This window comes from Ictidomys tridecemlineatus, chromosome 6, assembly GCF_052094955.1.
Source record: "Ictidomys tridecemlineatus isolate mIctTri1 chromosome 6, mIctTri1.hap1, whole genome shotgun sequence".
NCBI classification, from domain to species: domain Eukaryota; kingdom Metazoa; phylum Chordata; class Mammalia; order Rodentia; family Sciuridae; genus Ictidomys; species Ictidomys tridecemlineatus.
Window position 1 is genome coordinate 217637 of NC_135482.1, and position 15597 is coordinate 233233.

General features: G+C 55.2%; 1 protein-coding gene across 9 annotated transcripts in view; it reads right to left on the reverse strand.

Annotated features, from left to right (window-relative positions):
- The window catches only part of Shank3 (SH3 and multiple ankyrin repeat domains 3), a 59618-nt gene that overhangs the window by 20381 nt on the left and 23640 nt on the right, over positions 1-15597 (reverse strand). For 8 of the 9 annotated variants that reach the window (XM_078052464.1, XM_078052461.1, XM_078052459.1 and 5 more), the window contains exons 14-20: positions 14973-15086; positions 9661-9736; positions 9292-9374; positions 8788-8912; positions 8553-8685; positions 7516-7596; positions 3289-3312 (exon numbers count right to left, since the gene is read on the reverse strand). In XM_078052464.1, coding sequence (XP_077908590.1) covers positions 3289-3312; positions 7516-7596; positions 8553-8685; positions 8788-8912; positions 9292-9374; positions 9661-9736; positions 14973-15086 — 636 coding nt within the window. The remainder of the gene's footprint in view (positions 1-3288; positions 3313-7515; positions 7597-8552; positions 8686-8787; positions 8913-9291; positions 9375-9660; positions 9737-14972; positions 15087-15597) is intronic. The other variant, XM_078052462.1, reaches the window with a different exon arrangement.

Genomic DNA, 15597 nt, shown 5'->3' on the forward strand with positions numbered 1-15597 from the left:
CCATACCAGCCCCTCATGCTCCCAAACCCAGCCCCCCAGCCTATCATCAAGATTCCACCTGCCCCTGGGGAGTAGCCACACTGGACACTCCAGGAGTCGCCGCTCTGGCAACAAGGGAAGAAACACGGGTGGGGGGTAGAACCATTTAGAGCCCCTACTCCCTGCCTCCCCTCTGTCCTGGGCCTGATCTTGGCCCATGGCCTCAGCCAAGGCCAGCTGCTCCTAGTGGGACCACAGCCCTGTGACAGACTCTGATGTAAAGCATGTGTCCACAGGAGGCTCAAACAGGTGATAAAATCATCAATGAACGCACATGTGGGGGATACAGCCTGACCACAAGGCTCAGGCTGGGGATCTAAAAACGGTTCAGTACACATGAAGAGGTCAAAGAGTCTTCCTCCTTTACGCCAAAGAGAAGCAGTTCCAGCCACGGTGGGTGCTAAGAAACAAAGAGGAGAGCAGGATGGCTGTAAAGGACCCTCCTCATTGAAGGGGCTTCCCCAGCCCCTCAGAAAGCAGTGGGCACCAGAGAAGCAGGGGAGACCCACATGGAGCAGATGTACCGGGCGGCCTCTCTCCGAGTCTGTTAATAGAAGGAAATCTTTGTTTGCCGTCCTTATTAAAGTGAAGTGTTTTTAAAAGAATTTGGAAATGTCCAACTAACATGACTGAGGGCACAGAGCTATGGGGAGGTGGCCACTCAGCTGTATCTCAGAGTTTGCTCAGGGCCAGCCTCAGGTACAGAGGGGCTGGGGGAGCACTTGAGTCTACCTGGCAGCTGCACAGGCCCTCTCCTCTGGTGGCCTCACAGGACCCTACCCATCCCCTCAGGCTTCCTAGCCCCAGGTCCTATTCATCTCTCAAGGCCTAGGCCTACCCTGGGGTGGGGGGCACTGGCCCTGGCCTGCTTCCACTCTCACATGCCCCTGATGAAGAGTTCCCATGCTCATCCTGAACACCTCCTGCTCCTTCCAGCCCCAAGCTGTGGCTTCAAGTCGCGCCTGCTGGCTCCACCGGCCACCCCTTGGCAGCTTCTTGAAGTGTCCGGTACCCACCGCCCCCAGGCCAGACCTATGCTGCACACTGACTGCCCAGAGTCGGGGCCCTCACCAGGTACCACAGGCCCAAGCACAGCCAGGCACCATGCAGCTGGCTCAGGGAGAATCCCTGCAGAGGGACCCATGACTGCACTCGCCCAGTGCAGGTACTCAGTGCCCATCAGAGGCAAAAGGCACCTTGTCTCCTGAGCCCAGCTGTGTGCAGGCCTTCACCAGCTCCTCCCAACACAAACCCCCAGAGTGGCTCCCGGACCAGGGATGACTAGATGAGGGATCTTCCCATTTATTTTTGAAGTGGACTGAAGAATTTCCTTTCAAAGGTGAAATCACCATCGCCTTCCTGTGTTAACAAGTCCTTGGTGATATCCAGCATGTGCAGGTTCTTATCTCCCACAGCCAGCATATAGACGATGCCATTATCACCCTCACCCTACCAGGAGCAAACCGAAACAGAGAGAGACTCTCCCAGATCACAGGCCCAATAAGAGGGTAGTCAACTGCTGCACCATCTAGAAACCACAGAAGTAAACAGGGTGGAAAGCCCTTCCTCCTAGCAAGATGTGCTGCCACTTAGGCTGTGGGAGAACCTAGTCCCAGGGACCCAAAGCAGTGTGCACACAAAGTATAGCAAAGCAACTATTATGGCTCATGAGGTGAGGTGCTGAGGCCAAGTGAGAATTACTTTCAAAAGGAAAAAAATCAAGAATTCTGCAAATGGCTGGGCGCGATGGTGTAGGCCTGTAATCCCAGTGTCTTGGGAGGCTGAGACAGGAGGATCGTGAGTTCAATGCCAGCCTTAGCAATGGTATGGCCCTAAGCAACTCATTGAGGCCCTGTCTCTAAATAAAATACAAAATAGGGCTGGGGATGTGGCTCAGTGGTTGAGTATCTCTGAGTTCAATCTCTGGTTTAATCCCCCCAAATTTTGCAAATGACAAAAAGATGATGAGGTTGGGATAAATTCCCAACCAAATTAGAAAACACACTCTTGAATAAATTATTCTTGATACTTAAAAAAGGAAATGAAGCCCACTAGGAACCAGGTGCAGGCACTCCCACCAACCACCTACATGGGTCATCTGGGTGTGGGGCAGGACACGCTGGGGCCCAAGTAGTGTGACAACTCTCCTGCCAGCTCCTCCACAGCTGGGAGAGGTACACAGGCTACAGCACCCTGGAAGCCCAACTCTATCACTGGATGGCAGAACCAGAATATCCCAGAAGTAGCTTTGTCTGTCTGCCCCAAAGGCACAGAAAGGAGTCCTGGAGGAGAGGCTTTGTCATCTATTTTTAATACCTGAAAGGACAACAGATCCAGGAGACTTGGGGGCAGGGGAAGCACAGGGCTGCAGGTCCTGAGAGAGGAGTGGGCTGGGGGCCAGTGGATACAGAGCGGATGGAGGGATGCTAGGTACTCAGAGGATGTTTATAGATACCATGCACGGGGCCACAGGGCCACTAGGCTTCCGTCTGGGCCTGGCTTCCCCCTGTGTAAGAAGTGGAGGCAGCGGTAGAAGCCAGGCCCAAGAGCTCATCAGACACTGGTCCTCAGTACCCAGGCCCAAGTGACTCTGTTGCCACGTGGATATTGTCCCTTACAGCCAGGCTGGACATACAAGCTTGAAAGGATACTAGGATGGGGCATGAGAGGGGGTAGCAAAGTCAACAGCCTGGCAGGGGACCCCAGATCCCTGCTCTAAAGGGACTGTCAGCTGAGTCAGCCCTGCAAACAACCAGCACAGGAGCAGGGCCCACAACCCAGGAAGAGGCAGCCCCTAGAGGATTGCAAAAAGATGCAACACAGCTAGAGGCAAACACCCCCACCCCCATCCTAACACCGCCCAGGCACCCAGCTTCTCCGACTCCAGACGGGATCCCCCAGAGCCCTTCTTCTCTCCAGCTCTGGGCCGTGGCACATGCAGTGGCCTCCACCAGGGACTACCTTAGCTCCTCTCCACCAGGCTGCCTCCACAGCTCCCACCTTCCCCAGCTCCCCTGAGTCCTAGGGTCCATGGCTGTGCCTCCCTAGCATATCCCAGAGGGTCACAACTCTAGGGACTCCCCATTCATCCTTCCTAGCCCTTCTCCATGCCCCTACCAGATCCCCCGGGAGAATCCTGGGTGTGCCCAGGACGCCAGACCACCCAGACTTGGACTGGAGTCTCATACACCAGTGCTCCCCACAGGCGTGAGGTAAGGCTGGGCCTGGGGACACAAGCAGATGACTTACCCCCTTTTCTTCTCCGAATGGAGGCTTGGAATCAAGAAACAGAGCAAAGGGAATAAGAGGCAGGTTTTATCCCATGGCACGCGGGCCCATTCTCCACATTCAATTCCTTGTCCCCATATCTACAAACCCCACCTCCCCCAAACCAGGCCCTCACAGATCCACCCCTGGCGTCCTCCTCCTTATCATGAGCACAAATCTGCTCAAATGCCAGTTGGTTAATATGTGGCCTAAAACAAGAAGGAGAAAACCAGCACAAGCAGGAACATATGCACACACATGCATATACACACACCAAGTCCAGTCACACATGCACACCATGCACACACACTCCCACAAGTCCACTCACATATGCACACATGAGCACACGTACACACCCACAAGTCCATTCACACATGCACACACATGCATACCCATGAGTCCATGTGCATGTGCATGTGTATGTACAGACATGACCATACACAATGATGTACAAAACTAAACCATACTCGGTCCAGTCAACTGTCTGTTTAGGAAAAAGGCAAAATCCCCCCAAAAATTTAATTTCAGAGTCCACTGAAATTGATAGTTACCCTTGAGCATTCTTTGCAAAGTAGGGCTTGAGTGTGCGGGGGCTTGGGGGGGTGTGATTGGTGATGGAACCCAGGGCCTTGCCATGCTAGGCAAGTGCTCTACCACTGAGCTGCACCCTCAGCCCCCAAAGGAGTTTTTAACAAAAGGCAGGACAAGCGTATTCAGCAGGGAAACCTCTTCCAGACAGGCCAGTGACAGGGACACTGGGCAGGGAACCTACCCCAACCTCTCACCACAAAGAAAAAGGAACTTAGTGATCACGGGGAACTAATTTCTCCTAACAAAGCCATGAATGAACAGAAGTTAGCTGGGACCTGCCAGCTCCCCCAGAGCTGGGGTCTCCACTGAGTTCTGGCCCCACTCACATCAGGACAAGCCAAGCAGAGTCTCGGGTGAGGAAACCCCAGTAAGGAAAGGAATTGGGAGTGCTCTGTGCTTCCTCCTCTGCGACCTCTTGCTCTTCCTGTCACCCCCACATCTGCCCACTACTGCAACCTGCGTTTCCTGGGACCAGCTTCCACTCCCAGGAGCCCCTCTCCCCCCTTCTCCTCCTCCTCCTCTTCCTCCTCCTCGTCCTCCGGCAGGACCTGGCCTCATGCTCCACCTGGCAGGAGCCACTTCAGCATGAGCTGCAGCCCCTTCAGGTGTTCAGGTCGTGGTGAAGGATCCCAGAGTCAGAGGGCTGCTGGCTCCCGGCCGTGTGAGGGCAGGACATGTGGGTTATGACCGCTGGCAACCCCTCACCTCTCAGGTCCACCTCTTAAAAGCACAAGTTCTGGATTGGGAATGGCATCTCAAGCACCTGGGGACCTGGACTGCTGGCCTGCTTCCACGAACCGTGGATTTCCAGAGGGGACTGGTCACAAGTGGCTGCTCCTAGAACAGCTGTCCTCTGGACGCAAGGTGGCTCCCCAAGCCACTGGCTTTCCAGCCCTTCTCAGAACACAGAACCAGGAAGAATCTGGGTCCAGATTCAAAAGAAACTGTGATCCTAGGCTAAAAAATGTAGGCAGAGGCTCTGGGCTAAGCTGCCCTCTTGTCTTCCCCTAGACTCCGATCAGGAAAGCCGGATGCCATGAGTGAGCTCCTCGGGACCACCAAAGTCTGCAGAGCAAACCCAAACCTTTCCCTGTGGCTTCTAGAACAGAGGGGAAGACCTGCCTCTTCCACTCACTGTTTCTGTAGGCAGAGCAGCTCAGGAGTTTTAACAAAGGCAGGACAAGTGGACTCAGCAGAGAAGCCCGTGCCAGACGGAGGAGTGATTCCATATTCACAGTGCAGAGTCCTTGGTTCCCTGGGTCACAGTGCTCAGGTTGCCCAAATCAATCTGTGCAGACCAAACACGCAGCCTCTGACAAGTGGCTGCACTCACCCATTCTACCTGCTGTCCAGCCAGACCCAACTGCCTCCTTGTGCTGGCTGGTGGACCCATGTGGGTCAGGTCAGCTCTGTGACTGACCACAGACCCACAGGACCCTGAGCCCAGAAGTGTGTACCTCCAAGGACTTGTGCCTCCAACTGCTGCTACCCAGAGCCTGTCATTCAGCCACGACTCCCTCCTCTCCTGTCTGTCTCTCTCTGTCTGGTGATTTTTAAGACTTTTCTGTTTGTCTATGGTCTTCTGAAGTTTTACTGTGATCAACCCAGACATAGATTTATTTCTATTTCCCTGATTGGAACTTCTTCCAACTGGAGTCTCACATCTTTGTTCACTTTGGGGAAATTCTCAGCTATTTATTGTTTGAATATTGCCTCTGTTTTTGTGCTTTCCCTCTAGGACTCCCAACAGATAGGTGCTGGGCTCCTCCTCCTAGCTGCTTTCTGCCTCCATCCCCTAAATGATCTCCTCACACTTACCTTCAGTTTCTTTTTTCAGCTGGCTCTAGTATACTGTTTATCCCAGCCACAGACTTTTTTTTTTAATCTGGCACTATATTTTTTTGTCTCCATAACAAGTCTTCATGGATGTTTGTTAAATGTGCTTATTCTTTTGTGTTGTTGTTCTGTCTTCTTATCTTTCCTTAGTTCTTTCAATTCTGTTATCTTACTTTATTCTCTTTCATACTCCTCTGATTTCGAGTTCTTCTGGTGCTAATTCTAGCTCCTGTGCGTAGTTCCAGCTTTCCCACTTCTCACAGACCCACAGCCAGCTGTGTCTTCCAGGAGAGCTGAAGATTTCGATTTCCAAGCTTGTGTTCACAGGGAATGGACTGGCTTGGGGGCCACTCATCACTCTGGCTCAAGCTTGCTCTCTTGGCTACAAAGCCTTACAAAAGGATCCTGGGGTCAAAACAAATGCACTACTGCCCAGGGCCCTATCCTACTGGAGCTCTTTCCTTAGGGAGCCCATTCATGATCTGAGTTTGTATGGGGGCTTCAGAATTCCCAATCATAGACTGTAGGAGGACCAGCTTCCCCGACTCCACTGGCTTTGATTTCTCTCTTCATTTTTGAGACCTGGGGATTCCTTTTCTTTCTTCTTTTTTTTTCTTCTTCTTTTTTTTTTTTTTGAGTTGTCTGTATATGTGTGTGTTCGTTTTATTTTATCCAGAGTATTAGGCAAAGCAAATCCCGACCAGGTCAGCCCAGTCTATCTGGGTAGTTGCTTCCCACACTGAACTACACCACAGTCAAGAGTGCCTGTTGGAATAGGACAGCCAAGCTTGTGTCCAGGACAGGCTCAGGGCCCAGTCCATGAGCTGGTACAGGGATATCTCTGGGGGACAGAGGAAGGATTTCTTCTATGACCCTAGCCAGAGTAGAGCCTAGGATAGGGACTAGGCTCCAACTGGAAGGGAAGAGCACATCAACCGCCACATGTGTTGAATGTGCTCATGGCGGGGCTGCTGTTGCTGGGAGGTACCACAACAGGGCTCTCAACAGCATTTTGCATCAGCACATGACCACAATAAGGTTGCACACGCAAGACATGGTCATGCAGGGGAGACCTGCCCACAACAGAGCTTTTCAAGGTTACATATGTGTGGACGTGATCATGTCTATGGTAACATGCTCACAACAAGGCTATTAATGAGTACACACCCAGACCGAGCTGGGTGATCTGGGGTTGTGCCTGCAATTTGCCCACCCAAGCCCAACACACTCTTGTTCACCCCCCAGTCCATGAAGCCCCATCCTACCACCTGCCAGAGGTGCTCACAGAGGCCTTGGAGGTTAGAGGCTCACTTGACCACCATGCATACAGGTGCAACAGTAACACACACACACAGAGGCGACCCAGCCAGGACCTGGCAGAGCCAGAAACACACCCAGGTTCCCCAACCACTCCTCCTTCCTCACTTGGAAAAAATGCAGATGCAAAGTCAGAGTGAGACGTGGAAAGTCAGGAGCAGCATATGCATATATACATGCATACATGTGCGAACACGCTGCAGGGTCAGACCGTGCCCCCTGCCATCTGTCCAATTTATCCCAATGTCTGTCTTCAGCCCCACTGCCCAGCCCTTCCACATGCCATGCCCTGGCCCCACAGGCACCCACCCCTCCAGCACTCTGTCGGCTCCCACACCCATCATCGGTCCTTCCTACTGTCCCTGCCTGACCTCAGCCCCAGCTCAGCATCCCTAGCCTCCCACACAGCCTCGGCCCACCCCTCTGGGCCTTGTGACCTCAGCCAATGGCCACCGCAGTGCTCACCGAGTTCCTCGAGTTCGGCAGTCATGGACTTGGAGCGCAGGGTCAGTGTGGTGCTGGGAGCCCTCTTTGGGGGGGGTGGGGCTGCAAAGAAGAGGGAGGCCTTGGACCTCCTGTCCAGCAGCAGGCGGCGCGGCGTGGCCAGGTGTAGGTGCCACTTGCGCTCTACCGCCTGGATCTCCTCGTACTCCCGTGAGGATGAGTCGCACTGAGCCAGGATCTTGTTCAGGCTGCGGCTGGATGCAAACTTCTTCATGGCGTGGGGAGCTCAGGGAGTGCAGGGGCTGGGGTGCTGGGGGCCTCTGGGGCCCTCGGGATCCCCAGAGCCCAGGCCTCAGAAGGCAGTTAACGGTACCAGTGGGGGTCAGGGTGCCAGCTGGCTCTCGTCTGAGTACCCACCCTGCAGGCTCTGAGGACCCAGTGAGGGGGCACTGGCGCCATGGGATGGGGGTTGGGAGGGTCTCCTGCCAGGCTGGCTCCTGCTGCTCCAGAGCTCCCCCAGGGGCCTGGTGGCCACTGCCCTTGGAGAACCAGGGTGTGACCAGCCAAGCCAAAGGCCTGGGCTGGGCCGGGTGGCAAGGCCTCCTGGGCCCGGCTGTGCAGTGTCGGCGGCGGCGCCGGGAGAAGACGCTTTTCCTCTTCCCTCAGGTGCCGCCTCCCCCTTCCCTCCGACAATAAGCAGCAGCGTCAACCTCACAGTTGCCATAGCAACCCCGGCCTCCAGGCAGCTGCTGGCAGAGTCGGGGAAGGAGGGATCTGCCATGCCAGGAGCTGGGGATTCCAGGAAAGGGGGGGAAGGGATCTGAGGGGGCAATCTGGGGTCAGAGGTCAGAGGTCAGGTGGAGGGCCAGGGTGCTCACACCCAGCCTGGAAAGCAACCTAGGCTACAAACGAGCATTGAATGAGCTCCATCTATCAAGGTTCACCCAGGTTCAGTAGCCCAGAGCCAGGCTGGGGAGAGGAAGGTGGGCCTGAGGTAGAGGGCTCGGGTCAGAACCCAGGGGAGAGTCCAGGCAAAGCCCACGAACCTCAGCCCTCACCTCTGCGCCGAGCCCCGTCCTCCTCTGGCTTCCTGGTCACAGACACGACCTTCATCACCAGGCGGTTGCCACCCTGGCGGATCAGGGCCACCACCTGCTTGTGTCCAACCTTCACCACATTCACCCCGTTCACCTAGGACAGAGGGGCTGCTGGGTAGGCGCCAAGCATGTCCCCCCGCCCCCAGCAGTGGGGCCAGGACCCCAGCAGGCTGTGCCGGCCCAGGCTGGGGCTCACCTCGATGAGGAAGTCTCCCGTGCGCAGTCCCGCCCTCCAGGCCACACCCTCCACATCCACCGACTCCAGGTACTGGAGCGCAGGGAAGGCCGGCGTGGGCGTGAACTCCTCGATGGGGGTCTCTGCTGCAGGGGGAGCAGGAAAGGTGCCTCACCAGTGCGGCTCGGTGGGGGCGGCCAGCACACAGCAGCCTCCACGCAGCTCAGCTCATGGAACATGTGACAACTGTGGCAGAATGACCTGGGACGGGGAGGGCAGCAGGGAGGGCAGCAGGCAGGGCCACCCAGCCCAGGAATCCAGCACAGACCCCCATTCCCCGACCAGAAAGGTCCCCACTCTGCTAGGCTCCTGGCAGAGTGGAAAGCAGTGGAGGAGGTGGCTCTGCCCTGTCCCACGGAGCCCCACACTACACAGCCAGAGCCCAGGCAGAGGCAGGAGGAGCCATGGGAGACAGTGGGCAGCGGGCAGCAGGATACGGAGAATACCCAGCACTCACACCCTTACCTTTGGCCCCCCGGAGCACGAAGCCAAAGCCCTCGTGTTCCCGTTTCTGTAGGACAGCCACCTTGTCATCAATGACGTAGTCACTGACGGAGGAAAGCAGGGGGCGGGGGTAAGGCTAGCCTGGCAGCTGGGGAGCATGGCAGCCAGGCAGACCCCACAGGGTCCCACAGGGTCCCACAGTGCAGATCATCCCAGGATTGCCCGAGGCTGACCTGAACTGCAGAATGCAGAGGTGGCCAGGCACCTGGTCCTCACCTTCCTCCAATCTCCACACACCCTGGCCCTCCCTCTCACCACACGTCCCCCCCGACACCTGCCAGGCCCCACCAGTGTCCCTGTGTGTCCATACCCTGTCCCACCTGCCAGTACCTGTGTGAAGTGAGGCTGTCATAGGAGCCCACCGTGTAGTGGCGGAAAAGCCGCTTCGTCCGGTCCTCCCGGGTTTCTGGAGGGAGTATCAGGAGCTGAGGAACGGCCATGACCTCCAACTGGCTGAACTGCTCTCGACTAAGCTGCTCACAGTCTGTCCACACACACCCTGGGCCTGGCTGTACCCAGATGGAAGTGGGGACCCCAACTGCTGGGGTCCTGGGTCCAGAGGTCTGAGGCAGGAAGGCTAAGGGGACCAGGCAGGGAATTCTGGCCTCTGGCAGCCAGGGCCCAAGTGGGTAGCAGCCATGGCTTCTCTCTCCTGAACAGCACACAGCTGACCACAGGAGACCAGACAAGGCCAGGGCCATCCAGTCAGTGAGCACAGGAGAAAGCCTGAGGGTGCGTGTGAGACCAGTCATGTGTACGCTGTGCTCACGCTGTGTCTGTGACCAGCAGAGTGTGCAGCACTGTGCTCTGGCACGAGCATGAGTGGATTTCAGCAGGTGCCAGTCACATCTGCGTGTATGCGACCCGCACGCCCATGCAGAGCTGTGCTGTCCACCGCGCGCACCAGCCTGGAAACAGCACTGAACTCTCCTCCATAGGCCTGATGTGCAGCCCTAGGGTGTCCCTTGCTGCAGACCTGCCTCTGAAATGTGGGAAAAGATTCAGGGGGGGAAGCTGGGTCCCCCTTCCCTGCCCTCACTGCATCCCATGGAAGTTTATCCCCATCTGTCCTTTGATCTCTAAGTCCCTCGAGGCCACTGTGGAAGTGGTCAGGTTTGCCAGCTGCCCCCCCGGCCTTGCTGGTCTCCTGAGAGTCTGGCCCACATTGCCAACCAGACCTCAGGTGGACTCCAGGCTGGCTCCTCCGGCAGGTTCCTCACGCTTCTGGTTCCACACTTGAGGTCTCCAAAGACCCCGGGGCGGCACCCCGACTGCCTCGCATCTGACCCTCAGGGGCCCCCTCCCTCGTCCATTCTCAAGACTCATTTTTAACTCCACCAACTATTTATTGAGCTCCTACTATACACCAGGCCCTGTTTGTTTTAGTTCTAAGAACACAGCAGAGAACAGAGCAAAGTTTCTGCCCTTGTGGAGTTAATAAGCTATTCTGTAATAGATGTAATAAATCACAAATACATAACACATCAAAGGTTGGCAAGTGCTCAAGAGCAAAGAAAGCACATCAAGTAGGCAGAGACAGCGTGGTTCCAGGGCATCTCAGGAAGGCCTCTCCTGTAAGGACAGCCAAGCAAAGGCTCAGGGACGTGGGGGTGAGGGCCTCCAAGCCTGGGCTATCAGGGTGGAGCCCAGGTATTGACCACCAGCCTAGGGTAGGAGGGACAGTGTGGAACACCATGCAGCTGGAGCAAAGGGAGCCAGAGAGTGACCAGAAATGAGATCAGAGGGAACCTACCATGTCTTGTGACCTGTCTCTCCAATAATTGTGAGTTCCTTGAAGGAAAAGACCACATCTTATTCTCTGTGTGGTCCCAGTGCCTAGCACAGCACCTGGCACCTAACAGCAAGAGAATATGGTGCTCAACTACCTGTGTGTGTGTGTGGATCTATACTGCATGGACAGAAAAAAAATGAATGAATGTATAAAATGGACGGGTGGGTGGAGGTAGAGAGAGGATAGATGGCTGGGCTAAAGAGAAATACATATATGTACGGATGGATGCCAGATGGATGGACTGACTAAGAAAGAGGGTTGATGGAGAGATGGATGATGAACAGACAGATGATCTGGGTGGCTTGATGGAGAGAAGGATGGATGGATGGATGGATATGTGGGTGGAAGGATGCATGATGGATGTGGATGGGTGGATGGGTTGATAGAGAGATGAATGGATTGATGAATGATCAATAGAGGTACAGGCAGATTGGGTAGGTCACCTGAAAGGGGTGGGTGCACAGGGGTGGGTGGTAGGTGTAGGGGATGACTGGCTGAGTCAAAGGACAGATGCAGCAGATACCCACAGAGATGAAGCCATAGCCAGATAGGAGGAGAAAGAGCTCCTATTCACACCAGAAGACATGGCTATTAACTGGCACAGTGGCACATGCCTGTAATCCCAGTGGTTCAGGAGGCTGAGGCAGGAGGATTACAAGTTCAAAGCCAGCTTCAGCAAAAGTGAAGTGCTAAGTAACTCAGACCCTGTCTCTAAGTAAAATGCAAAATAGGGCTGGGGGTGTGGTTCAGTGCACGAGTGCCCCTGAGTTCAATCCCTAGTACCACCACCACCACACCCCCACTACCAAAAAAAAAAAAAAAAAGACATGGATGTGAAGAAAAGCAAGGGGCCAGATTTCAGGCATGGCAGACTTCCATAAGGGCAAGACTCTCAGTAAGGAACTATCTCCTTGGAGCCTCTCCTTACAGAGTCAGAAGATTTATCTTGGAGGGTCCCTAGGTTCTAGTAACCTGTATTCTCATCCCCTGGCCCCTTCCACGCACATACCCACTTGCTGTGGCTGAGTCCCTCTGTGACATGCCCACATTGTCCATTCTGAAGCTCAGAAATCAGCATAGATCACGCCTAAATACCATGCAGATGTGGCTTCAGATCCCTTCTGGCTTTCACCACACTCCTCTCCAGGTCAACCGTCATAGAAATGCTTACATTGCCTGCTTGCCAAAGGACCCCAAACTTGCATTCACTAGCCTCTAGCTATGGACTAACCTCTCATTTTTAGTTTTTTTGTCAACCAAACACATAGTATTTATTATAAATTCATTCTCTGGTTTTGTCAATCAGACACATGAAAATCTGCTGGAGAGAAAACATCCAGAAACAGCCCCCTAAATGAGAACCAAAGGGGCGGGGAGGGAGGGACAGCATTCCAGCACACTGGACCTCAAGGTCCCTGCACAAACTGGTCTCAGCATTTACTGTCCTCACAGTTCAACTCCCTGAGCCTGCAACAGTGCCACACGAAGCCCACCTCTGCTCAGTGCCTGTCTTCTGGTCCTGGAGCAAATGCTGACCCTGGACACCATACAGGCCTGTGTTCCTCAGCACAGTGTCCCCTCCTTGGCCTATAAGTCCTTCTCTGTCCCCACTCTGGTCCCTGAATCAGATTTTTTTTTTTTTTTAATCTGAGCCTGTAGGAAGCAGGTTCCTATTGCTAATCTGCTCTCTGGCCTCTAGCAGAAATAAACCTGAGTCCCAGTGGGAGGTTCTGCCCAGAGTAGCTAACTGGGCCTGCAGCTCAGGTCAGAGGGAGGCCATTACTGCTCCTGCCCACTGCCTACAAGCTGCCTCTGCAAAGCCCTAGGAGCTCCCATCTACCCAAGTACCTCTGACACCTCTTCCCCAGTTACACACCCTCATCTGCAGCTCCACCTAGAGGCCCTGCAGCTGCCTTCAGGTCTCAGGCCATGGTCCCCACACCGGCTACTCCGTGGCTCTCTCTCTTCTCTGTGAACTTCTGACAGCTCGGTCCTGTTTGGATCTTGACCCTGACATTAAAATACCTGCACAATCAAGCAGCCCTGGCCTGGTCAACTCCTACCACCACACCATCCTTTCCCTCTACCCCAAAGCCACATGACTGGCTTCAGGCCCCCCACTTCAGCTTGCCATCCCTCACAAGGCTGCCTGCCTATGGAACAAAAAGACCCTACCCTTCAGGCTGAGGCCTCCCTTAGAAATGGTGAGTAAAAATGGCCCCGCCTCCTGGGACTGCTGTCCACCACTTGACGGATGAAGTACCAAAACTGAACTGCTCAGGTACATGGAGGGACACCATGTGTGGCTCTATAGCACTGTCTGGGCCTGACGCACACGGACACCCTCTCTGGCTCCTTCAAGACCACCCACAGGCCCCACCACAGTGGCACAGCACACCCACCTGGCTGCCAGGCACGCCTGCTCTGCTTGATGCCTGGGCCAGGCCTCTGAGAAGCCAGCCTAGGTGCAGCATGGGGCACACCAGTGAACACCTGCTCCTGAGTTCTGGTTCCAGCCCAAACTTCCCTCCCTCCCAAGTTTCAGACTGAGGTCTCAATGTACCTGTATCCACAGTTTTCAAACTAGAACCTTTGTGACCCACACTGGGGGAGCATAGGACTGGCTCCTCTGCCTCGGGCATAGAGATACCACCCTTCCTCCTCTCCTGTCCAGTCAGACCAGAGCCCAGATCTCTAAAATCATTTCCCACCTGGACCCCACTACACCCACCCTTCACAGACTGAGAAGAAGGGACCAGGCCCTTCCACACTCCAGAAGGGCTACCAGGAAGACCTCAGGAAGTTAGGGAACAGCCATCTGAGAAAGCAAAGGCTAGCCAGCAATAGACCAGCAGCCGAGGTCCTGCCTCCCTAGGCCTCTGCCAAGCTGGGCAGCGGGCAGAGGTACTGGCCACAGGGGGGAATGGGCTCCCCTGGGAAACTCACACCAGGGAAGGGGACCCAGCAACCCTACACCCAATCCTTTCACATGCAGAAGGAGGGAAATAAATACCTAGATCCAGACACAGAACACAACTACTAGTGACCACTCAGGAGGGGCTCCTTCATCCCATTAGTTCTCTGGGCCAGAAGTAACTTCCTGGGTCTGCCTAGGTTCTGAGGGCTCACTGCAAAGTCAGATCCCAGACCTGCAGCCGGCCCGTGGAGTGAGCTCCAAAGGACCAGCCACCGAATCTACCAGAGGACCAGAGGGGGCCCTTCTAGAAGCTCAGGTATTCAGCTTGGACTAGGGCCATTCCACCTCTAGGAGCTGCAGCCTTCACCTTCACATGGTTCTTGCTGAGGACAGGGGCCATCCCTCACTGGCTGCCCTCAGCCCCAGGGTACCTACAACTGCCCCTTGGGGCCCAACTGGCCTCATTTCCTCTTGGCTGGTCCAGGCCTCCTGCTCTGCCCACTTGGACAATCTGTCCACTTTGGAAAAACGCCTCTTTTCTCACACTGACCTCCTTACTGGTCTGCCAGCCACACATGAATTGCAAGCTCCTAGCACCTGGTATTTCTGTGAGGACTAGGCAGGAGGGGTGGTTACAGCCACAGGAGTCACGTGTGGGATCACTCACACAGAGGCATGGTCACGAGGGTGTGCCTCCTGTGGGCATATCACAGGTGTTTCTGTGGCGTGTACGGTACCAGGTTGCATGCACACATAACCCACTGTGTACACACTGTGTCTGTGTTATGTGCACAAGTTTCCATCTACTTTGGGTGTGTCTGAATGCACTCCTCGTCTTTCCTCTGTGAATGTCCAGATTCAGTGCCCAAGAGACCCAAGGGAGGCTGGAAGGGCGGTGTCCTCAGGAACTGCCTGGGGGCCCAGGTCACTCACCACGCCTCGTGTCATACTGTCGCATCTGCACCTCCTCCACACAGTCAGCTGGGAACCAGCCTGTGCGACCCTTCACGGTCCCCTCCCAGAAGCCGCCTTCCCCGATGCTGAGCACTGGAGAGACAGAAGCCAGACAGGAGGTGAGAGTAGTAGGGAGCTGCAGGACAGTGGCCTCCCAGCCTCCTCAGGAACAGGTTCTGCCCGTAACCCTCACCCTGGCTCTCCTTCTCTTCCCACATCCTCCCAGATTCTTCCCTGGGAAGATCTTGGGACCCAACAGAAGAGGGAAAGGAACAGATGGGCTCGGCACAGGACAAGCATGTGGGGGACAGACACACAGATGGACACACGGATGGGACAGAAGGCAGAGGCAGGGGCCACTCCTGCTCGTGTCCCCAGTGACCACGGTCCCTCCACCCTCCTGGCTCTGACACCCACCCAGAGGTCACAGCCAAGAGCTCAGGGTCATTGTGCTCTGGCCAGAGGGCTAAACCACATGATGCACCAGGAGGGCTGCCCTCACAACTGCTTCCACCTTAGGCTCCATGCCTTCTGCCCCAGAACACTGGAGGAAGGGGCCCGGTGATGACACAGACCCCCAAGATGAGGGCTCAGACCCCCAGAA